At 32.0% G+C, this 25,508-nt stretch overlaps 1 protein-coding gene across 4 annotated transcripts in view; it reads right to left on the bottom strand.

Moving 5' to 3' along the window:
- LOC123707300 (calcium/calmodulin-dependent 3',5'-cyclic nucleotide phosphodiesterase 1) overlaps window positions 1-25,508 on the bottom strand; it is a 314,278-nt gene that overhangs the window by 142,840 nt on the left and 145,930 nt on the right. For 2 of the 4 annotated variants that reach the window (XM_045657224.1, XM_045657223.1), the window contains exon 1: window positions 13,369-13,641. The exons of the other annotated variants lie outside the window; for them this stretch is intronic. In XM_045657224.1, coding sequence (XP_045513180.1) covers window positions 13,369-13,630 — 262 coding nt within the window. In that variant the 5' untranslated portion in view covers window positions 13,631-13,641. Of the gene's footprint in view, window positions 1-13,368; window positions 13,642-25,508 lie in introns of those variants that run through there. 4 annotated transcript variants of the gene reach the window in all.

Below are 25,508 nucleotides of genomic sequence, written 5' to 3' on the forward strand. Positions count from 1 at the left end.
AACTGTCCATATGGATCTGTTATTATCTTCCTACATTAAATCTCCCCGAAACCTTGACTATGTCGTTAGCTATTCCGTCTCCTTTTCGTTCCAGCGCCTTCAGCGGTCCATCTTTTATCTACACACCTTGAAATATTGCCCGACCATTTTTATTTGTAAGGCGTAGGTTAGCGTGTCGGTGGTCTTCGTTTTTGGACTGATGAACTTTGTGGATCTTTTTTATATTTAGACCCAACTAATTTGGAAATCTAAGGGATTTATTAGAGACTTAAAACTAATGCTGACTCCCGTACAAATGCATTTACATGCTTTAACATACGGGAGCCATAGTTAACCTATGGCGTGTTAATCATCAGCGCTGAGGACACTACTAGTCAAGTCAAGTCTAGCCAAATCTTTTATTTTAATTAGGCCTTTAAAAGGCACTTTTGAAAGTGAAAAATTACAGATTTCTAGTTGCCCATTCCATATCGTAAATGTCGTCCTATAGTCGTTAAGAGCCCACAAAGGCAAAAATTATATGAAGGCCGATCAACTATTTGCCTATACACAAAAATCTATTTGAAATCTGATTTCACCACTGGACTATTATTAGAAGATTACATTTCATTTCAGCTATGAAAAATAGTGACTTAATCAAATAGCAGTCAGCATTGAAAGACGGCAAGCAACTCAGCTTCATATATAATTGCTGCTATTCATGTAATTATAATAAAATGACGCTAAGTATGTTGTAGTACCAGTTTTAGATATTCTTGAATTTAGGTAGAAATTATTATCTTACGAACAGAAATGTTCTGAAGTGAAACTTCTTTATCGGCGTTTGAAAAAAAATACCGTCACATTTTTTGGTTACGCGTCACATTTTCCGTTACGCGTCATCTTTTTCTTGTCCTCTAACACGGTTTATTCGAAAATATTCGAAGCCATTAATAATAAACAATATGTAATAACGATTACAATGCTAGTAATAATTCAATTACAATTAATGAAATTCTGTAATTATCTTAGTAGTGATAAGGTAAAATTAAATAATTGTATTATTTGTATTCATGAACATGATAATAAAAGTCTTTTGTTAAATTTTATCTAATTTAACTTTATTTAACCAATTTCTTTAAAGTTGCATATAGTAGATCATATTTCGAAAAATAAGGTCATAAAAAAGTTTCACTTCTTACGTGTGTACACTAGTACACGCACATATTTTTTTTTATTCAAAACTGACCAGACCTTTGGCATGTTAAGTGAGATGTGGCCTATTTGAGTGAACCTGTCCAGGAGATGCCTATTTAACCTTTAGATTTGCCGCCAATTCACAAAAACAAATGACAAATGAATGCAATATACTAAATTGGCTTACCAAAGAGTTCTAAAATTGAAATTAAAAAAAAATCATTAGCAATGTATCTAACAGGCCCGTTCTAAACATTTTCAGTGTCACCCACGTATAATGGTCTCTAGTAAATAACGAAAAAGGTGAGATAAAATACAAAACATCGAATCCAAATTGTTTCCGATTGTATTAAAAAGTATTTTATTAAACAACCATCCATACCTATTACGTACGAGTATCCATCCAGGGTTAAGACGCATTTCCTCAGGGCCCCAGACATTGAGCGGTGCCTCTGAGCCCTGGGTGCTCCAAGAGCCCTCCCTCCACCTGGATCACTGTGACACTTGTGTACCAACTCTTTGTCATTCACACTACTGTTTCCGTCAACAGATCCCTGCCTGCCATCAAGCAAGGCTCGCCGCATTGTCATATCACTCTTTATCTCCTGTCACATGTAAATTCACTTCACTTAACACTATAGGTAATTTCACTTTCCGTCAATGTATAACAGTTTTGTCACATTGGCACGTTTATTTGCAATAGACGGTACTGTAATGGTATAAACCATATTTTAAAATAATACGATAGAAATAACGATTAAATTTGTACAAATTATATAATTAAACGGTGACATGAGGATTTTAAATAATTAACTGCATAATTACTGACTGAAAGTATTAAAAATAATTATTATTATTCTGTTTATTATATTTTTAGTTTAGTGCACGATCGGCACGTGATGTACGGCAACACTTATGATTAATATTAAAATAAATAATTAAAATATTTTTTTATTATTATTAATCATAATCGGTTAGCTAAATTTCTTTCTAAAAGCTTATAATTTATGACAGTAAAAGCAACCGTCTGCTAATAATGGAATAATAAAACGAGAAAATTTTCATTGTAACGGGAACTAAAGCTTAAAGAATTGGTAGTTTTCTTTTATGCGATTCGACATAAAAATGAAAATTAAATGCAAAGTTGCATGCTATCAAGTGGGCGGAAAATATTATACCATTATTTATCTTTATCGCTTGTTCTACTAACATTGATAGTGATCTTTTTTTTTAAAGGAAAACACTATTTATGTGCGCAGTAAAATTTAGAGACGAGTTTAATAAATTGTGCTAACAACTCAAATTTAAAAGCTACGAAAAGCTAGCTAATTTTGTCCGCTTTAATTAGATTCCCTTGTACGCTGACAAAAGGAAATTTCGTATCAATTTTCCTTCGCGCCAGAAAGAAATATTTGCCGTCCTAAGTAAACATAGTGTTACAATTTCGACACTTGACAATCGCGTACGGAGTCAAATATATTTTACGGGAATTGTTTTTCCGCCATGGTAACTAGGAACTTATTGCGTCACGGGGTGGGGGAGGTCATTAGTAAACATCGTGATGCCATTCCGATCCGCGTACAACAGGTGTTACTGTGTGTCATATAACTTATTTAGCGCAAATGAATGGGCAAATTTTCTGAAAATTGAATATTACGTTAGAGGAATTTTCCCTGGTTTTTAAATTACGAAACGCGCGTTCAAGGCGGCATGATAGCAACACGACCGATTCGCGTGGATGCCTGCGCGCGACTGCTCTGTCTTAACAGTCCACAATGCACATGTCCTACAGGTAGCTTGTGATTAGATCAAAACTGTCCAGTTTTGAATATTACCTTTTGATTAAGCTCCAGTTTATTAATTTTAACGATTAGATTTCTATTTACGTATAGAGCGGAATGCAGGTTTTTCTGTTATACGTTTATGAATCCTTTTTTTATCGTTACTTACGGTTTATAATAATAAGCTTAAGTTACGTAATCTAGCATTATTTAAGTTTAGTAAAAATTAAAAAATGAGCCCTTTAATCTATTATACATTTATAAATAATAATATGAAATTCTCGTCAGAATGCCCGATAGGTCGACGTCACTTTTATTAGTTATAGGTAATATGTGCCACTATATTTAAGAACTTATATTTATGGGTTTAAATAAAATATTGATTTTATTTTAGTCAAGTTAGTTTTTTACTAGACTTCACAACTCAACTACCTATAATTTTATGTTAGTTTAAACGATTTAAGATTATATGATTGTTTGAATCTCTCCAACAACCGCCACCACTTGGGAAGATTACTATTTAGAGCGGATTGCAGTTTTTTCGTTCCATTATTATTTTAAAACTATTTTCTATCGTTACTTACGGTATATAATCGTATAAGACTCCGTTTACATTGTAATACAATAACGATGTGCGTTGTTAAGCTAAATTATACGCTTTACACAAATAAGTAGATTTGGCCATATTTTTTTTTAATTTTGAAATGACAAATAAATAAATAAAAAATTGTATTCATAACAAATGTCATCTTTCGCCAGTCCCCATATTAGGGAGCCCCTTAGATTTTAATTATTCTGTGATACATGGTGATGTTTAAAACTAGAATGAAGTCTTGGGAGAAGGGAATTATTTTTGACAGGATCATAATGAAAATTGGAGTCTATACATACATACATATATATTTTTAGGAATAAAGTTTGTCTATGGTCGCTGACTTTGAGAACATTAATTCATTGATTATATATTTTTTTGTTAAAATGTAGAGTAGTTCATTCATTGAACATACAACATTCCGCGGGATTCGATTTCGCTTCAAAGAATAGTTAGTCAGTTCTGAAGTGCAAAGTTAAATAGCTGTACAAATGTTTATAGTGCAGAATATATACTCACTTATAACTATTATGTCCCGGCCTACGTATAATGCAGCCAGAGTACTTTTAAATTAAGAACAAAATCGTGAGTGTATATTGAAATTTCATATGCAAATTTCTCACGTCGGCGCTATGAAAAGCGTTCGTTTGAAATGAAGACACAAAGAATATTCATAAGTTCGACATACACACAGCTTTAAATCACGTTTAATCGATTGAAAATTACATATACGTACTATATATTTGCCATGCGTAAATAAAATAATGTTTGAAAAACTTCCGAGTTACTTTATTTTAAATTTTTCTGTATCAAAATTTGAATGTCAGCGTTATATGTTTAATAAAACTAGGCAAAAACGGAATTTAGCAAGTTAAGGTGAAACTTGGGTGAGAGGAAAAAATAATATTCCGTGTAATTTCCTGCATTGTAACACAGCATGTACAAATTAGAAGGTTGTATTTGTTAATCCCGCCCAAGAGTCAAGTAAAACATGCCTCTAATAATAACGTTGTTTGAGCTTCCGAAGCTTAAACAATGCGATAGAATTTTATAAGCTATTGCAATTCAAAGTAAATTACTTTTGTCATTGAAATATTTTTTTCAAAGGAACTAACTTCTTGCTGAAAAAACTTTGTAACAATATCTCTATATTTTCAAATCAACTTAGACTAGGTTATGCTGATATTAATAATCCATGTGTTCAAACACACATCTGTGCAACTAAAGGTTTTCTATACGCATTAAAATAATGGAAACAACGTGAGAAAAATTGTTTTTTAGCTAAATATCAAAGCCAAACCCACCGTGTTTGTGGTAGATAAAATTATGGAACTATTTAGGTTCTATTTAACATGGAATAAAATATATTTTGGACTCCAAATAAATATTGCAATATAAACAGAAAAAAACTCAAAGAAATTTTGGATAAGATAATTACGTCAAATACTAATAATAATAATTGGTTAGTTTCTGTATAGTACTTATGATCATGAGGTTGATTTGCGCCTGCGAAGAGTAAGACGGCAAAACCATTATCACCCTATTAAACATTTCTTTTAATTAAGTCAAGCCTTAATTTATAAGCGACTGAATGACACACAGCTAAGAAGGCTCTCATACTGAATCCATGGAGCTACCGAAAAAATATACAATTAAACGTATCTAAGTTGATATATTTGTTTTATATAGAACTGGGCAAGCGTTAGGCTAGAATCCCATCGATTATGCCTATTTAGCCATCGCTTGAATAAACTTATGTTATAAATATGTTGTCAGAAAAGATTTAAGGGAGAAATAGTTCCACTCTTTCACTCTTTTTAAGAAAAACAATCCAAATCGTGTGCAGCACGTGGGTATGCCAACAATAAAGAGATGGAACTCCTTCTAGACGAGCGTAGTTTGAAAGAGAATGACGAAGTTGATTTTCGTGAAAAAGCATTCTTCGGAGAGCAATCTATAGAAAACTGATAGGCAGGAAACTGAACGGCTATGGTCAAGGCGTAAGAGTTGAGATCCAACAAATAAAATTTGCTTAGCTCGCCTCTCATTAGCATCAAAGAGATGATAATAGAGGTGACTGCAGTACTCCACCCAAATTCGTAATAGACAAATATTAAGAAGCTATTCCTCTATGAAGAACTTAAACTTTTGCCGAAATTGGCCGACAGGACCAACTACCTCAAAAGAGAAACAAACCCCTTCGAAATGTCGGACTTAATCCAAAAATACTCTTTCTAGAACTTATCAGACAGGCCTGGATTTGGAATTTATTTTTAAGAAATTGGACTAGGTTTGCATCAAATGATAATAAAAAATAAATTATTTAAACGAATTCCAACCCCTCAAGACGATAAAACTCCTCTAAATTCTGGGAAAGTTGGCCTAGTTACCGCACTTAAGAAACAACACGGGCATATAACAAAAGACAATAAACAAAAGCGCCCGAGTCTTTTACATATTAAGACTTGTATGACTATTATTTTTCTTAGAATTTTGCAGTATTTTAAAACATATGCTGCAACTATTTAAAGAATGTTAGTAATCATGCCTATAAATAGTTAAAAAATTAAAATTCAAAATCATTTATTCATATAGGTAACACAATGTACATTTATGAACGTCAAAAACATAAATGTTTATGAAATGCATGTAATTTTATATTTACTGCCAGTTTTCTAATCAAGGGCGTAGCACGGAAGAGAAGAACTGTCAATTAACTCTCCGCCACTCTTTTTAATCGCCAAGTGTTATTAGGTAACATGAGTAGCAGTCGCTCCCTTCGCATTGTTTGGTGCTTGATACATTATACATAGCAGCCATTTAGTGTAGATTCAATACATAATATTCTAAGCGTTTGCAAGCTTTTCAGTATATATAGAACACATTTAAATAGCAAGTAATTGAAATAAAAAGATGCGCAATGAAATCCACCAGTCTTATGAGCTTTTGTTTTTAATACATTTGACGGTAACTCAAAATATTCAAGTATTCAAGCCGAATTCAATTAAAGAACATTATTTCAAAATATAATGTCTTTATACATTAACTACTTTAAACATTCAATTCTGAAAGCGCTTTTTCAAAGTTCGAAAGTTTCTGAACATAAATAAATACTATTCAGCATTGACAACGATTCATTCAAATTGTCTATAGCTAATTAGTGTCTGTTAAAGTTTCAAGTTTATTATAGAAAGCTTTATATTTTTCCTTAATAAGACCGACTCCGTGAAAATTGCATTATTTTAGTTCAATTTAGTGCTAAAGAAATGTATTTAATTTAGTAATATTTTCAACAACTTCAACTTCCATTTTGTTCCCTTTGGAGACTCTTGGGCCATGGGGTTCTAGTCCACAGGCGCTAATTAAACTTTTAAGTTGGCGCCTGGTAGATGGTACCGGTGAGCTGGTGCCTTTCTCGTTCATTGAATTAGTAACGCAATACAGCGAGGAAATGCTGCCAGCGTTAAAGGTACACTGCCACAGGGACGAAACTGTTTGAATTTGTTTTGATTTTCTTATTAATAATTTTAATTATTACTTTGTAGATTAAGAAGATTGTAAATATTGTACATATCAACCACATGTCGACGCAATTTTACATCACTTATCTGACGTTTAATTTAATATTGATTTAACTTAGTCACAAAATGCTCGTTTTATAGAGGTATTAAAAACAGAAAAATCTTTAACAAATTAAGTAAAGACTATACTGCTTCGGAAAACCCTTTAATTTTATGGCACAATTTCGGTTTACAATACAAAGTTATCTCGTGTCGGGCGGTTTGTGGTTGCAATCCCCGGTAATGGCTAACCAGAGGTCAAAACGTCGACTGCTCGACGAATCCTTACCATACTTGTATTAATGAGTAGTAACAATAAATTGGTCAGTTTAATAACGATGTTATAAACATTTATAATACTAGCCCCGGTTTCGCACGGACTCGTGACAATCCTCACAAAACTACACCTTTCTCGTCTCTCAAATCTATAAATATATAAGTGACACAAATACAGTCATTTTTGAGTTGTTTGCAATTATCAGACATCACCGACATACATATTTGCTTCCTTTGCCACAGGTTAGGTGTAGAAGGTTAACTAGTTTAACCAAGAAATAAAATAAGAAACAGTAAGTGTTAATTGCGCCCATAAAAAGAAGCCTTAGGTTTGAAACAGGTGATTTCGAGTTTGACTGTCGTACAAACGCGGCTCCATGTTTTCACTTTTTTAACTCGTTTATAAAAGTAATAAGTTTCAAAATATATAACAATTATGATAAGCACAAATATTGCAAAGAAAATGTTACGCCTACAAAAATGAGGGAACTGTATTTATTGAGAAAGATTTACACCTAATTACTAACTTACTAAGTAAATATAAAGTTCTTGTTACACCATTAAACAAATCTTTACATATAATTAAGTACTTAAAAATTAAATGGTTTGTTAATTAAATAATTGAAATCCAACTATCTATAACTATCAAACAAACCAATAAACTAACTAAAATTAATTGATTAATACTTAGGGTAGTATAACTTAAACTAAATACGATACACTATTTAAAAAAAAACACTTTTTTACTGGATTGAAGCTATGTATTTTTATAAACTTATAATCATTTTACATAATTTTAAATTTCTCCCGACGTTTCTTTACAGCGTGCGTGGTCACAGTGACTGATGACAGAAGACAACACTACTATACACTATTTATTCCACTGAGGACCTCAGATGTCTTCTTACCGACCCCACACTTGAGGCAACCATGTCAACTCAATCAACTTAATCTAACTAATCACGAGCCTCGAAAGAGTCTTTAAACCCTCAGGTCTTCTTGTATTCTACCAGAGTGACTGAGTGAAGTTACTGCGCACAATTACTGTCAATCTTATTTCTATGTCAGTATTATTTCATCACCTGCCATTTCAGGAACCTTCAAAGCAGGCTACTTCTTATCCTTCTGGTGTTGCTGGTATTTATTTATGTATTTCTAAGTGGTCAACTCGTTTGACTTCAATCAGTCACAAGGTCGTCAAAGGCATTCTATAGTCTGGAAGCCTAAGCGAGGGACATATCAGAATGGCGAGATTTAGAGGCCTCTGAGCCGAATTGTAGATTAGTGTAAACATTACTCCCCAATCATTTAACTATTACGGAATAATTTATTTAAGTAAACACCATAAAGTAAAGATCTTTATATAGTTTAAAGCATGGCCTTCTCCCAGAACCCGTAACTCTTTACATAATAATGTATAATAGATCATAGTTCGACCTATGCTTATTTTTTTCTAAACTATAATTAAAAAATAAAATAAATCAGTGGCGCTTCAACCTTCTTAGGTCTGACCTTCAGATTTCTGCATCTGTTCTATGAGTATTTGTCAATCTAATAGGCAAAAAGGTCAGCCTTCCTGACACACGACGTTGTTGTTGGGTCTAAGGCAAGTCGATTTCTCGCGAATTCCTTCATCGTTCGAGTGATATTAAATGCGCACATGGAAAGAAAGTCCTTTGATGCACGGCCGGGGATCAAACTTACGACTTCAGGGTTGAGAGTCGCACCCTGAAGCCATTAGACCAACCAAAAAGAGTGATGGAGAGTTTCTTGCCAGTTTTTCTTGCCCGCTCTACGCCCTTGACTTGCGAACTGGTAGTAAATGTAAATTTACAATTAATTTAACTTCTTTTCTGACGTTCATAAGTGCTTGTTTACCTATGCGAATAAAGTTATTTTGAGATTGAGTTTATTTATAAATGTCTTGCGTGGAACACTAAATAAAGCTTCACCCATAAAATAATATCCAATCCATTTTTTGTTAGTCCTTTGGTTCTTATAAAAGCCTTTGATCTCAGCTTTGCCCCTGAAATCTTTATTAGGTACTTAAATAATTGGGGAAAAAAAGTCATTCGTAAATATATTTTATATTCGAAAATCATAAAAGGGCCAATTACGCTGCCTTTGATTTGGCGAAGTCTTTTAAGTTATTTGACAAATTGGCGTTTTAAAACCTTAGAAATATTATCTATATCTATATATATAAAAATGAATCCATATTTCCCTTGGTCACGGCATCAGGCGTGAACGGCCTGACCGATTTCGCTAATTCTTTTCTTGTTGTGTTTGTTATTGTCAGTGTTCTTAGGAAAGAGAAAATTAAAAAAATTGCGCGTAAAATTAGAAAATTTAAGAATACTTAACCACCAGTTATTAAGTAATCATGACTTTTGTTTGACGCTTTTACAATTCAAAAATGAATATCGTTTGAAAAATGCTTCGATCTGTGTTATTATATTGATAATATAAAATAATTACAGTCGCTAATTATTTGTGGCATTAATCTTGAAAATCCATGTTTTTGACATGGCTGACATGACATCGGAATACCAACAAAACTATATATATACGCACCAGAAAAACAAAGATTGTTGTATATCATAAAGCAATTTTGGTTAATTTTATCAATTTGAAATCAATATTCATAGTTAAGACAGGGCAACGTCTGTCTGGTCCGCTAGTTCTTAATATGAATATAGGATATGCGATATTATTGAAAGATATTACATGTTTTTTGGCGTAAAATTTACTGAAGCAAAGCCCATAGTAAGTTTAATAGATTCCTCGAAAGGCCTTCCGTTGCCCTGCTTATTATTTAATTATTGTAATTGTACTGTTTTCTTGCATCGAAGTGTTAAAATATTTAAGTATCTGGCTGGATGTTGTTATTCAGGTTTTTATGCATTCCAGTTTCTTCACAATGTTTCGTTTATTTGTGTAACAATAGCTTAATTATAGAATGTTAGTGTTATGTAGAAATTATTGTCATGTACCGTTAACGTGTCAAGGGCCCACTGCCCACGACACAGGGACTAGGATTCCCTGTATCGTTATCGTTTCTTACCAGCTATTTACCCTTCTTATTAAACATTTTCTTTCTTTATTTGATTGATTTTGAGCCGACAACTCATATTTGATGTTGATTGATTGTTGAGAGTTGCACGCCTAATCTACTAAGCCAGCACTGTCATATCCTACGAAACAATACTCTCATTTAAATCATGTTAGAATTTATGAAAATAACAGTCTTTTGACTCTTATTTGAGGGAACAAATGTCACTCTTTGACTTTAAAAAACCAAAGTATGTTATATATAAACTATTTGTACTAAACATAGCCTCTACCTAGTCCAGCCATAAGTTCTGTTACAAATGAAAATGTATTTTTTTAAGTTTCAGCAAAACGTAAAAAAGAAATATTATTTTCGAAGTGGCCACCATTGGCTTTTATACAGCAATTTTATCTGTTTGACCACGAATCTATGGATTAAGAATTTTTTCGAGGAAAATTTCGCCTGTGCTTGCTTCAAAGATTTTTTAAGAGACTCAATGTCACCGTATCGTTTAGAGCAGGATGAGAGATAGAGGTGCAGAATCCTGCTAGAAAGACCACGGTATATTTAAAAAGTGTATTGCTGACAGATTTCACAACATGATCCCAAACTGTTTTTTGATCCACTTTTGCTAAAGTTTTCAATTCTTTTTCACAAATTTAATTTTTTCACTCCTTGAGACACGCAATCACTGATGATGATGACCACGTTGTACTTGACTTTCCGACCACAGTTTATATATATAGATATAGATAATATTTCTTAGGTTTTAAAACGTGAAGAAGCTGCTTTAGATCTTTGTTCACACACACTTTATGTGATTTTCAATCGTAATTATTTTTCTATCGGTAAAGAGGACATTTCTGTGCGTATCACGACAGAAGGCGATCGATTCACTCTATTTAATTGTAAAGATTGATTTAGGGCATGTCCTGTACAACGACAATAAACATCGAAGTCATGGTCCTTTTTTATAATACGAGTCCTAGAGGAAATCCTTATTTCTCGCGATCTGATTTTTGTAGTTCTAACAGAACGGGGTCGCCTAGATTTTAGCTGGTCTTTAACAGGCGAAGTGTTGAAGGCCAGTAGTACGATATACGATCATACGGCTACCATACCAAGCGTTTAAAGTGTCTGGAATATGACCGACGGCTTCCTTCCCGCTTTGTGCAATGCGATCACAATCCTATTTATCTCATCCCATCTTTAACACCTCATTTCATAAATTAATTTGATAATGAACAAGAAAAAATATGTTGAATGGTGTAAAATCGAAAAAAGTTTTTAAATTTAATTAAACATTTGAAAAAAAGAAAAGTTGTTATGTAACAGTACTTATGGCCAGTATATTTATATACAGATTCTTGATATAAAAATAACCTTTTAAGTTATATAATATAGTCCCATATAAATTGTGATAGATTGCGTGAACTCTGACAGTGAATTGTCGTGATCCATCATTTATATACCAACATATGACATACATAATATATAATATTAGATAATCACTAATTTGGGTCTTTATTGTTAGATTATACGATTACAGCATACATAATTTGAGTTGATTAGTGACTAGCCGTTTAACCGTGTGCAAATTGGTGCAAGAATGTTAGTTTTTTTTTTGGTACCTTTAGCCTTCTCTCTTGGTATCGATTACATAAAAAAACTGAAGATTTGTGTGAAAAATAAAATAGTTTTATTTCATTCAATTTCCATCTGAAATATAATATTGGTTAAATCTTCGTAATATGTATTGTATTTATAATTGTGAGAGCACAGAGATTGTTCTTTGGCATTCTCACGCTCTTTATACATAACTTTATACACTGTAATAAACTTTGTTGTTATATGATGTTCACCTCTATGTCACATAAACATTCAGCGCTTTCGGACAGCGGCGTTCTCGTAGTGAGCGTGGGTATGAGATAGTCACACCTTCAATCGTCCTAAATGTAATCATAAAAGCGGAAAGAACTAAGTCCTTTGATCGTAAGCTTATTAAAAAACGTAGATATGTTGTTGTCGGTATGACCATATTATTATAAGCTCATATACAGTACACACATTCGCACACATACACCTACACACTTACTTATGCACTCATGTGTGTTACGCCACGCTAATTGCTCTTTGTAACTTATTAAAAAATTTAAAAGTTCAAAAACAGAAAGTATTATGTTTTCCATAACAAACAAACCTGGGATCTATATGACAGGTATATCTTACTTTTAGGGGTTCATAAATCTCAAATTTATAATGAAAAGACATATTTATTTTGTACACCCCTGTATAACAATGATACATGCATTAAGAAGTATTTAGAGTAATACGCACAGCATTAGGTAGTAGTAGCAACGGCTGGCTATATGCGGTATTAAAGGTATAGGTCTACCTGCTTAATCCATATTTAACTTGGTCAGGTATGATAAAAACGATATATATAAATCGTGACTTAATTTTAATTGCCATTGGGAGGGAATCAAAGACCTTAAATTACATCAAGGATTCATTTAAAACTTAGAAAATAACGGATATAATGTACGTATCAATTTAAAATCACTTACATATATTTTTTGAAGACAAGAAAGGCTTACCTGAAAAGATATGATTGTATAAAAATGACATAAATATATATTACTCACTTGTAGATTTTTAACATAAACTGCCTAAACATAAACTGAAAATTTTACTCCGATTAACTTTTAATATTTAAAAGAAACAAAACTATGTTAAAGGCTTTGTTATAAATTACGCTAATCAATTGATTATTAAAATAATTAACTATTTATTGTATTTTACAGCTAGTGCAGAACATACATTACGCCCGATAAAAGGTATGCAATAAACATTGCAAAGGAAACATATAGACTTAGACCGTTTAGCACGCCCTCTGTTGTATAATACCAACTCCCTAGACAATCAACTTACCTATAGTGTAAGTAGCGCCATCTATTTGAAACGTAGCGCTCTTGCATTTCTTGAAAACCTTTCCGCTAACAAGCTGTCGTGTGGCGCTGCCATGCGTGGAAGGCTTCGACGCTATTTCTCGCCTGACCAAAGCGCTAGTATCGAATTTATTCCTCAACTCCTCGAATGACAAATCTCTCGACAGATCCGACGATAAATCCACTTTCTGAACTTGCCCACACACACGACCGAGCATTTCGTCCGACTCGCTTTTGTTCTCCATTTTTGTATTTTCACTTTACACTTTTTATGTCAAATAGCCGCATTGTTTCCTAGTTTAATTAATAAAACATATTTTCTCACACTTATTTAGCTCTCCCTTATTTTCCAATACCATAACCACAAATTTAATATCAAAAAGTGTAATTATTAACCTCTGACGAAGCAAAGAAAAAGGCGTGTTCACTGGTGATTTTTTCTAACCTAAGTTGATAAACAAATTAATTTCAATTCATTTGAACTAACTAGCTTTTATTTCACACTGGATTACTTTTCTGTGGAAGCAAGAATGTGTAGTTTTAAACGACTTTATTTGTTTAGCTTTCGACTTTAACACGATTTATAAAATTAAAAAAAGATTTAGTAGATTTTTAATTAATCAGTACATGTTATGGTAAAATATTTTACGTATTTACGTTTAATTGTGCGTCGTAAAGAGATCAGTAAACCAGACCTTGGTTTATTAACCGTTTCTATATATAGCCCGGCATAATATCTGGCGGGAATTTTGTTTTCATTAGTGCTGCGTAAACATAGCCTTGGATTGGACATCAATGGGATTCTCTAGATTTACTGAGGCAGGTATATTTTCATCCCAGAAATGTAACTGAATTCCGCATCTGGATGTATTGGAAATTGAAAAATCGACCACAATTTATCCTTGTTTCACATACAGGATAGATCTATTTTAAATTTCACAATTACAGTATATTTATATAATAAAAACTTTACTTTAGTATTTATTATTCTTACTGTTTCCATGTGATATTTATTTAACACTAGGAATAGTTGATCGATAAAAGTATTTCGCTTTTCGGAATATATGGTATCAGAATGCAACGGGGATTTCGGGACTTACTAAAGCGTGGCAGATTAGTATACAGAGCTAGCTAGCTTGTACCCGATTATGTACCTTCACCAAATATAAGCCCCATACATATAGCCATGGATAAAGGATGAGATTAGTAAAAAAGTCATCATCAGAAACTCTCAAGGTCGTCAGGGGGGGGGCTGCAAAGTGGTAAAAATCGCTCGTCATTCTCCAGCGTGGCAGATTTTTTTTTATTTTGAAGGAAATAATTCAGAGCTGACGAAAAATATATATTCTGACAGATTCCAATAGCCGACATAACAAAAAATACTTTAATAGGTGCTTCTGCATGATGCCTATCCGCGTTTGTATTTCACTCTCACTTTATTTTTAACTATTACTCTCTAACTCCGTTCCCACTCTAGTTTCTGTTGTCATCATCATAGCTGATCACACAGCTGGTACATGACATTACATTTTTTCCATGTATCTAACGTTTGTTGGACTTGTTTTGTTATTTAAATATAACTGATGTGTTTTAATGTTTTCAAATATTAACAATGACGTTAAGATAGTGTGTAATTTCTAATGATCAATTGCCGAAAGCTTATGAAGATGATTTTTTGATTGTTTTGTTTAAATTATTTTATAATAAGTACAAGTTTTCTCTTTGAATATATACTTATTTATTTGCAATCAATTAAGTCCAATGATTTTTGGAGTTTATCTTAAGAAACGATTTGAGTTATAAGGCCCGGTACGGAAATTGTATGAGGAGTAAAATCAAGTGTAACACGAAAAGTTGAGGCGTTACGTAGAAAGAGACAAACATATATATCTGTAGGACTGAACGTGTAAAAGAATGATTCCATCTCATTCTCTCTCTAAAATTGGATTTGTATAAATTGAACACAATTATTATTGTTATTATTATTTATATTGTTTTGTAACATACTTTATGTAATACGCTTTATTAATGTAATATATATATACCGAATAATTACACATATATGTTTGTTTATCTTATCATTTTAGCAGATGCGTTCATTTACCCTTTTTTTCTATTCGATATATATCATAATTATCGTTCGTAAGGAGTAAACTCCAATCGTGCGTCGTAGCTGACACACACACACATTTTTTTTTTAAATAATCAGATTAAGCGAATCCTTTCAGATAATTGCCAGATTATGAGACAACACGTCTACTACATAAAGATAGAACCATATATATCTTTTTCCTTATATTTTTCCATATTTCCATTTCAAAATAGCGCATTTTTATGGACTTTCTAATAATCGCCGCAAGATTGCGTAACATCCAGATCCAGATCATCTGAGAGATTATTACATGAGAGCTTTTTTGTAGGTTTACTTAACATCCGTTTAAAAAATCTGACGCGCTCGAGTATGTCGAAGGCAGCTTTAATCTAGAGCCACTGCTCCCACCGATGAAAAGGTAGATTATTTTTCTTTTTATTATCTAAGCTTCGTAACTCATTAGGTCTCTATGACGCTCGAGCCCCATTTCACATCGTGGGTTCGCCTACTATTAGATTTTAACACGACAACTACAGCCGTTAGTGGTTCCAACCAAATTCATCTTTACATAAACGCTATTAATTATTCCTGTTTATTGTATGTAAATCTCTGTAGACATTAATAAGCAATAGCTTTAAGGGAAAGATTTTAATCACTGGAAAGTGATAATGTTTGGTGGATTGAGTCGGGTTAAAGCTCCCCACTTTATGGCATACCTTAGATAAGATCGGAAGGGTCAAAGTGAAAATACCTGTAAAAATACCTTTGCTGAGAATTTTCTAATATTTTACGCAAAGATTTTATTGTGACTCGGTGAAAAATTTATGACCATAATATTGTTTTACTTTATGAATATCGTGAACATATATTATAAAGCTAAAGGGTTTGTTTGTTCAAATGTGGCGTGATACCTCAGCAACGACTTATACTGGATTGAAAAATTATTTTGTGTTAGATGGGCAACATTAATGCTGGAAGGCTATAGAACATCACATTACGATGCCTTTTAAACATTATCATATTTTTCGGCGTCTTAAATTAAGATGGTAGTAAACAATTCTTTCATTTCTTTTCAAGTATCAAGTGAATTTCAAATTTCTATGAAACTCTCACGGAAACGTACAACAGAAACTATCTTAGTAAACGTAATATTATGAATTAATTAATTAATTTATTTATAGATAAAAGCTTGCTAACGCTCGGCACACTGGCACATTTGTACAGGAACAGTAAAACAATTTTTTATGAGACAAGCAAGCAAGGTAAACATTACATAACGAAAACAATTAAATTATAAAAAAAAAACTAAACGAAAAACGATTTGAAAGTGTGAGGGGTGTAACTATCGATATTCTGATCCAGCTCGTTTATCAGAATGGTCAATCTGGACATCGATGGCAGTAAGATCACAGCGGGTTCTCTGGAAATGCAGGACAAATAAAATGATGGGATAACTGGGGTATCTAGAGGGTACACGAAATTTACATTTGTTAAAAGGTCGAGCGAAATTATTATTTATATTAAAATCTTGGGCATCAGTCCGTGGTCATCTTTGTAACTAAATAGAAAAAAACGAACGCTGTCAAAAACTGATGTAAATTTATTGACGAAAATGTGTGCGTGTACTAGTGTACACACGTTGTAAATTGGTTAAATAAGATAAAATTTAACAAAAGGCTTTTATTATCATATATATGAAATACAAATAATTCAATTATTTCAGAATTACAAAATTTAATTAATTGTTATAGAACTATTACTATCATTGTCATCGTTATTATATATTTTTGTTATTATTAGCTTCGAATGTCTACGAATCAACCGTGCTAGGGACAAGAAAAAGATGGCACATTACAGAATGTGACGTTTTTTTTACAACGCCGATAAAGTAGTTTAGCTTCAATAAGCTCTATATCTTTATATATATATATACTTAACTATCGTAAAATTCATGACCCAATACTTTTCCGCTTTTCACTCCGTTAAGTAAAAATACGAATTACAGTTGGACATAAATTTGAGACAAAAAGCTGCACAAAGTCCAGTTTTATAGTTAGTTAGCATTATGAAATGGAAGCCATTTTATTCATCGCGCATTCCACTGAGTTTATTTAATTGCATTTTACACAATAGCACTGTACCCATTGTAGTGAAAATTGAACAATTTGTAACATCAACCTAGAATATTTTTATTACGCTTCACGGTTTTGCAGTTTTGAAATATTGTGTATGAAATATTCAATTTTAATCTTATTAGTAGATATTGAGAAAGTATATTCAGCAGCACTTATGTAAAATTTTTGTTAATAAAAATTCAAAAGACTTTCTTCTATTTGACTATTTAAATATTTTTTTTAGGATCCCTTACTTTTGACAATTTACTACCTTGACAATTTCTTATCGCATATTTTTTTCTATTACTTGTAGGAAATTCCTATTTAATCAAACATGTTTCGGATACATAACCTAAGTAACAAACTGTAATCTACGAACAAGACCTTTTTCTTATTTTCTTCAACTCTTACAGTGTTAGTCTAGTGGCTTCAGCGAGCGACTCACATCACTGAGATCTTCATCGTCGAGACTTTCATCCCTGGCTGTCCACTAATAGACATTCTTTGTGCCTGATAAACATTTACCAACAAACCGGCATGGCCCAAAAAAGTTCGACAGTGTTTGTCACACACACAGAAACAAATAATCACGAAACTGATACAGAATTTTTAGCCCCAGTCCTAAAAGTAAAATATTAAGAAAACGAGTTTTTATAGTTCATACAACATGCTACTTTGTTATACAGAGGTTATTGAACATCTTCCATTCTGCCATAAAGGATTGTAATACTGTAATTGGAGTTTGTAATTAGGGACAAGCCTGTGGCGTGTGAAGCAAGTTTTACGACGTCTTACCTGCAACCATTATTGTGTATTAGGGTTTGTAGCGAGCCGGCAAAAATGTTATTTAGGAATTGTAAAAAAATCAGATCTATGTCGTTTTAGGAGAAAAAAGTTACATTTATTCTGAAGCTCAGCTATGAGAAACTCGCGCATGACACGTGCGGTCGGATTTCGGGTCTAAGTCATGGTTTGCTGGTGATGTTTTCCTTCACCTATGAGTCAGTTGTATTTGTACACTTAGAATAAATAATCCATTGGAGTATAACATATCATAGTGACCCCGAGCCTCGACTCAAACGTGTGACTCAGAGCAAGACTTTGGGACACCATACAATTCATCAATTAAATTGTAAATGTAAATGTTGCAAAAATGAGAGAAATCATGAATTTAAATTAAGTGTTAAATTTAATTTTAACGCCACCTATTGGCAAAAGTACGTAAGCCTTTTTAATAGTAATAGCTTTTTAATCGCTCTTTTCTTCAATAATCCAAAGTCGAATAAGTTTGGAAATACCTTTAATTGGCAGTTGATTACATATAGTGTTCGTGCGCCGTAAGACGCTAGCGCATTACGTTAAAAATGTATGCTAAGTTTTCCCGTAGCAAAGCGTGTTTTAATTATTACCAATTTATTTTTATAATAATATTTACCAAGTCAAAGTTGTATAATTAACTAAGCACGATTTGTAACAGACCTCTTATGTCACAGAGCATTTTCGCGAAATATTAACAAGTTTCAGATCGCAACTCGAAGATTTCTGCAGTAAGTGAAAGCCGTCATTTACTGCAACAAGAACGTATTGGAGGCAAGATGAGGGCGTCACCTATTAATATAGAATAGGAATAGTAATATATATATATTTATACAAAATATGTGTATAATATAAGGTCACGCACCACAAGAGTCGGGGATAATGGGAGAAAAAAACAGACCTCATATAAATTGTGTACTAAGAAACCTACCTAGACGTTTAATCTATAACTGTTAGCACTTTCTCGAAACAAAATGTTACACTAAAGCTGAAGCCTGCAATAATGAAACGTTAGTACTTCCCTAAACCTATTAAACTACCCTGTGTGCTACAGACTGCAACGTATTACGTAAAATGTAAGCCTTTGAATAGTTTCGAGTTATCACATTTGCCTATAGAACTTAAATAGTTAAATGGTATTTCTCAACGTTCCACAAAGCCCAAGATTTATCAGTCTGAAGAAGGTTTGATTCATGGAAGACTGAATTCAAACACCTGGACCCCTATACTACGGACGAAAGGTTCAAGTTTAACAGTTTTCTTTAATAGACAAGCAGATCAGCATTTGGCGTCTACACACGTAGCTTATTTATCTTATTCTAGTTTCCTCACAAAATTTGCCTTTAACGTATAAAGACGTGTTAATTGAGTCCAAAAACAATCATTCCTTCATTGGAATGAAAGTGTTTGGGTTGAGTCGAACACTTGAACCAATGCTTATAATTTCTACATATACTTAAGGCACTTTTATATCCAGTTAAGTTAAAAAGGTTATAATTACTATTTACCCTAGCGCTTAAAGTGATTAACGACACGAGTCACGTAATAATGTAATAAAAAATAAAGTTACCATATATGATACTAAAATTTATTTAAAACGATTATACGATAAAGCCGCTAATAGGGTCCGGTGAACACAGCATTTATATGAATAAATGCTTTATTCCGAAAACATAAGAAATACTATTTTTAATTCTTATCTAGATAAAACATTAAAGGAAAAATGTATGGCCGCATTTTTAGTTACTCTTAAGTTAGTAATTATTAAATTTGTTGTTAGTAGAATTTCTTGGAAATTCAATTTTTCTAACAATAAATAGTGTTATATTTTTGAGATGTATATTAAAAAACCTCGTTATTATGACGAATTAAGTAAATAGACCACATCAACAACAAAATAATTATTTTAAAACACAAACAGGTACATAAATAAATCAATAATTTGGAAAATACTGAGACTGCTACAATCAAATTCATTAATTATACAAAACCGCATAATCAGCCATATTAAAAGAGGCATGAACAATCTTTTAGGTCTGGGTATCATTATCATTAAATGTTATATTAATAATTATATTGTCCTAGTAATAAGATCAATTAAAATATTTATAATTTTTGTTATAACTTATAAACTATAGTTATCAGGCAAATAACATTTATTTATTTATTCAAATACATACACTATCCTTACAATACTAATCCAATACGACAAAAACATATTCTATGTATCTTTTTTATTTAAAAGTCTACACAAGATTATTTTTTTCCCTAAACCAATGAGATATTAAAAAAAAGATTTCCTTCTCATACTCAGTTTGCATTTAGTATAGAATTTTGAACTCAAATAGTCACTTCTGAGGCTTAATTTGTAAATGACAAATCATTTGCTTTTCAACGAATTGCGTGCGATACACAAAAGCAATAAAACCCGAAATTAAAAAAAAAAAGTAGAATAATGATTGTAAATCCAGTATCGCGTGCCTGAACCAATTGACTAAGTTGGCAGTGTTTCTACGTAGCTATCTCTTACTTGTTCTGACATCGTTCTTGTTGATAACGTTAACTTGATACTTTGTTAGTATTAAGTTGTTCACGCTAGAATCAAACTAATGTAAATTAACTTTGTGTTATAGAAAAATGTTGCAGTATTAATCATTTATCATTGTTCTTATATTTGTTTTATTATAGAACATTTGCCGTTTGAACTTCTCCGTTTGCTCTGCTCATTTGATGTTAAGTGATACCGCCCATGGACACTCAATGCAAAAAGGCACACGTTGCCAGCCACTGTATCTTCTTTATTACCTTTCAGAGAATTATATATATTTTCAGCTTCAGATTTGCGTTTTGTTTCATTTGGAGTCAAAGTAAAATCTGTTACTTAAATAGATCATATAAGCCGTTTTTATTTGACTGAATTACGCATATACTTTTCTTGTATAAGTTTTGATTAAAACATGTTTTCATTTGGCGAATAAAGGTTTCAATAAAAAGTTTCGTGTTATAAATGATATAGCAAATATCGTATGAATGGAAATTACAAAAGGTACCGCGAAACAAATAAAAGTAAATGAAATTGTGAATACTGTAGTACCGTCCCAAAACTTTTAAACTACGCTTTATTAAGGTGGTTGGCCTGGAAAGTTTGCTACACAATTGCTCTTTAAGTATAGCGTATAATGTTTATTATTCATCAGTTATAATAACTGAAACGGTAATTGATACGAGATTGTTTAATTATGCGATCGTAATAAAGGTTTAGTTTCCTAATGTACAGCGAACAGGTGGCTGCTATTAGATTAATATGTTTTAAGAGTCATCTCTGTCATTATATTTGGCGGTTTTCGCATTGTCGTTCTCGTAAAAACACTTATAAGGCAAAATCCAATAAAGCACAGATGAGGTTCACAGCACCTTACTTTTATAATTATAAGCTTAACACAGCTAATATTTCCTATGTTAAACTCTAAAATAAGTAAGTCTGTAAAATGCTTCAGTGTCAAAATGTCAATGATGATAAAGCACCTTGGCAAGGAAATTGGCACTTCTAATAAAATTTTACACTTTCACGTATAAATAGTAAATTCACTTTATAAAAGACTGATTCACGACAAATTTAAATTTAAGCTCGCTCCATCTGCATAAAATTAGGTAAATGGATTTTTAAGTTCCCATTAGTCTAATCCAAAATTAATTAACGTATATAATTGGGATTCAAATACTAAAATTAGTACTTTTTGTTAAATAAATGGATAAAATTTAAATTAATAAATTCCATTAGTATCTTAAATTATATTTAATTATATAAATGATATTAGTATTAGCTTTAGCGTGCAAATCATACCTAAGGTTGTAGGTTCGATCCCCGATTGTGCACCAATGGATTTTCTCTCTATTACATGACTCGCATGAATAAAGAGTTACTCTATTATTAACTCTTAATACCATCAAAATACAAATACATCTCTTTTTGTCACAGCGTATACACAATTTGACAGATGACTAAATAAATGACATGATGATGTGAAATATATGGGAGAATAAAAAACATCTGTTTCATGAACAGTTTTTAATCTAATAGACAAGCAGGTGATCAGCCTCCTGTGCCTGACATATGCCGGTTCCTCAGGATGCTTTCCTTCACCGTTAGAACGAATGTTATATGCGCATATAGAAAGAAAGTCCATTGGTGCAGAGCCGAACTTAAGACCTCAGGGTTGAGACTCGCACGCTGAAGCCACTAGGCCAACACTGATCTATATAATAAAATAGATAAAGTAATTTTTCTAGAAACTTTGAAATTTATAATCAAAAGCACAAATTATAGATAATGTAATAATATGTAAGCTTTATCACCAAAAGCATGGTTTATGTCTTAGACAACAATCCTATAAACTAAATTCAACGTAAGTTATATTTACGTTAGACTCAGGTAGGCAGGATCCAGGTGGAAATTAGAGAGGTTATTACAAGTAGGTCGCGGGAATGATGTTTACGTACAGCAATAGTCTAAGAGATAGTGAAAGAAACGAGCTTAAAAGCTCTTCATTAAATCAGATATATACATAAAAATTTAAAATGATCTTTTACCCGTACTACTATTTACAGATAGTATTTTTAAAAGCTAGGTTTTTGCCAAAGGTCATATTAAAATACATATTTTTTAGTATAGAAATGTAATATGAATATTATTCAAGAATATTTTATGTTTGAAAAACTTTAGAACTTTTCAATATCAAATTAGAATAAAAACAGTATTTTAATTGACATCAGACTCTTAAACTACAAATAAAAGCTGAGCGTCTGCTCGGAGATGATTATGTAATTTGATTCTGGTCCCACTTTTGTGGTGGAGGCGCTTAAAAAGAAAATTCTGGCTGATAATGAAATTAAAAACATCGCCTCTACAAATTATATCTTATTAGATACGTATTTTGAGTAAAGTATTACTATAAATTTATTTATTAAAACTTTATTTAGAGGAGGCCTAATCGCTAACTTAGGCGATCACATCCAGGCAAGCCTAATAAGAAAAAATAAATGTAAAGTGCAACAAGTGTATAACTAAATTATTAATGAAATAACAGATGTAGACTTATAGCATTACAAAAAAAATCTTAAAGCATAAATCACAATCTTAGGTTCTAAAATACATCAATATAATATGCATGTAACGTCCCTCGACTTTAAAACAAACCCAAAAAGAAAAATGTTATTGTATAATTAAAAAAGTTACGATAAAAAAAAAACATACTAGTCTGCACTTTTGTATATAAAAGAGAGATAATCTTATAGTAAAGTTTCCCCAATACGTAGCCAAAATAATTTCAGCAATTCGTTTTAGTATAGAATCTATAACAAGTAATTGACTGTAACTAAATGATTAACTCAGAGTTAGATTTTGATTATGTATATTTTAAAATTCGTTTGACGATCATTGCCGCACAATTTATGTGTGTTTTACACGCATACCCTAAAACGTTTTTTTATTGTTCTGTTCACCATTTTAATGAGTATGTATATATCAATTATAAAATAAATACAGTTTTAATTTATTGATTAGCAAGTGTTATTTAAAAATGAAGTTGAGGATAACAAGGAAGTGCGTTGCGTATTGAGGATGCTACGGGACACAGCTACGATATAGATTTCTCGTAGCGAACTATGCCACACCACGTAGACTAGTATGTGCTACGAATATTTTGATGTATAAACTACAGATACAATAGGCATTTAGAATCTGGTTATGTATATCCGAGTTCGTAAATTAATCACAAATTACGATTCGTTAAAAAATAATCAATAAATCCTCAATTAATGGAATATTTGTATGTATTATATTAGTTGATGCAATGTATATATTTTTCCAATTTGTATGTAACGGAGTAAAGCAAAATTATTTTAGGCAACTTTTATATATATGGAATATAATAGCCAAAATTTTGTTATCGAACGAGTTTTCTTTCTTTTCTCCGCCCTTAGTGTTGAATTTACTCCATTTTCCCCGCGGATTCATTTGTTTTATTTCTGTCCTTTGCTTTCACTTTATTTATTCGGCTTCTGTGTGACATCCATTTAGTTTGTATTTGTTCAAAGATTTCGGAAAATTAAGGTATATTTTCTGTACCACCTAAGTTAATATAATCATTATTTGCAAACAAACACACTAATAAGAGTTTTTAGCCATCATTTCTATGGTATGCTCCATCTCTTCGGTAGACGATTTGCTCAACTTGTCAGATTCAAATTATAACCAAGTGTCGTCTTGTTTTGTTATTATTGTTATAGATAAGTCATCGAATTATAACGCCTATGGAATTTCAGGCACAGACTGACTCTAGATAATTCTGGTATATCACGAGTACGATAATACGTTGGTCGACGTGCCCCTCTATCGCAATATATTATTATATAGCACTGATATTAACTCACTTGTGGCATTGCTATCTCTGTGTGAATTAAACTAGGATCGTGTCACGCCTCGTGCAAACTTTCCCAGTAATATTCAATTGTACTGACTAATGATAATGTATTAAATGTATGTAACTCATTATTTATTCAATTAGCCACAGTATTTTGTACAATATACCCAAATTTGTGTGGCTTGGTTGCTTTAAATAAAGATATGGTCATAAGTAAATTGCTTCTGTTGCGTTAATAATCTAATATAAAAATATCTCAAGTATACAATTCGTTGAATTCAATATGAGTGATTCATTAAAATCGTTAAAGTAGACTTTAATAATATATTAATTTACCATCGCAACACTAATTCCTATGACTCTATGAATACTTTTCAACATAAGATTAAGTTGGAAGCCGATTAATGAGAACTAAGCTACAGATTGCAAATCACATATCATTCGTAATGAAGCTCATTCAACACACTGTTCATCCATCAATTTCGTAATCCGCTGTAATCTGCCATTAATTTTGTACTAAGAATTTAGTACTTGACAAGCATTGAGTATCTAAATGTTTATTATCAGCAACTTAATCAATAACATATTGGTCTCAATCACCATAATGTATTTGGACATCTTATGCTTAGGGAAATTATTTCTGTAGTATTTATAAAAAGGCCTTCTCAAGGGGTAGGTT

This window comes from Pieris brassicae, chromosome 3 (assembly GCF_905147105.1).
Source record: "Pieris brassicae chromosome 3, ilPieBrab1.1, whole genome shotgun sequence".
Classification (NCBI taxonomy): domain Eukaryota; kingdom Metazoa; phylum Arthropoda; class Insecta; order Lepidoptera; family Pieridae; genus Pieris; species Pieris brassicae.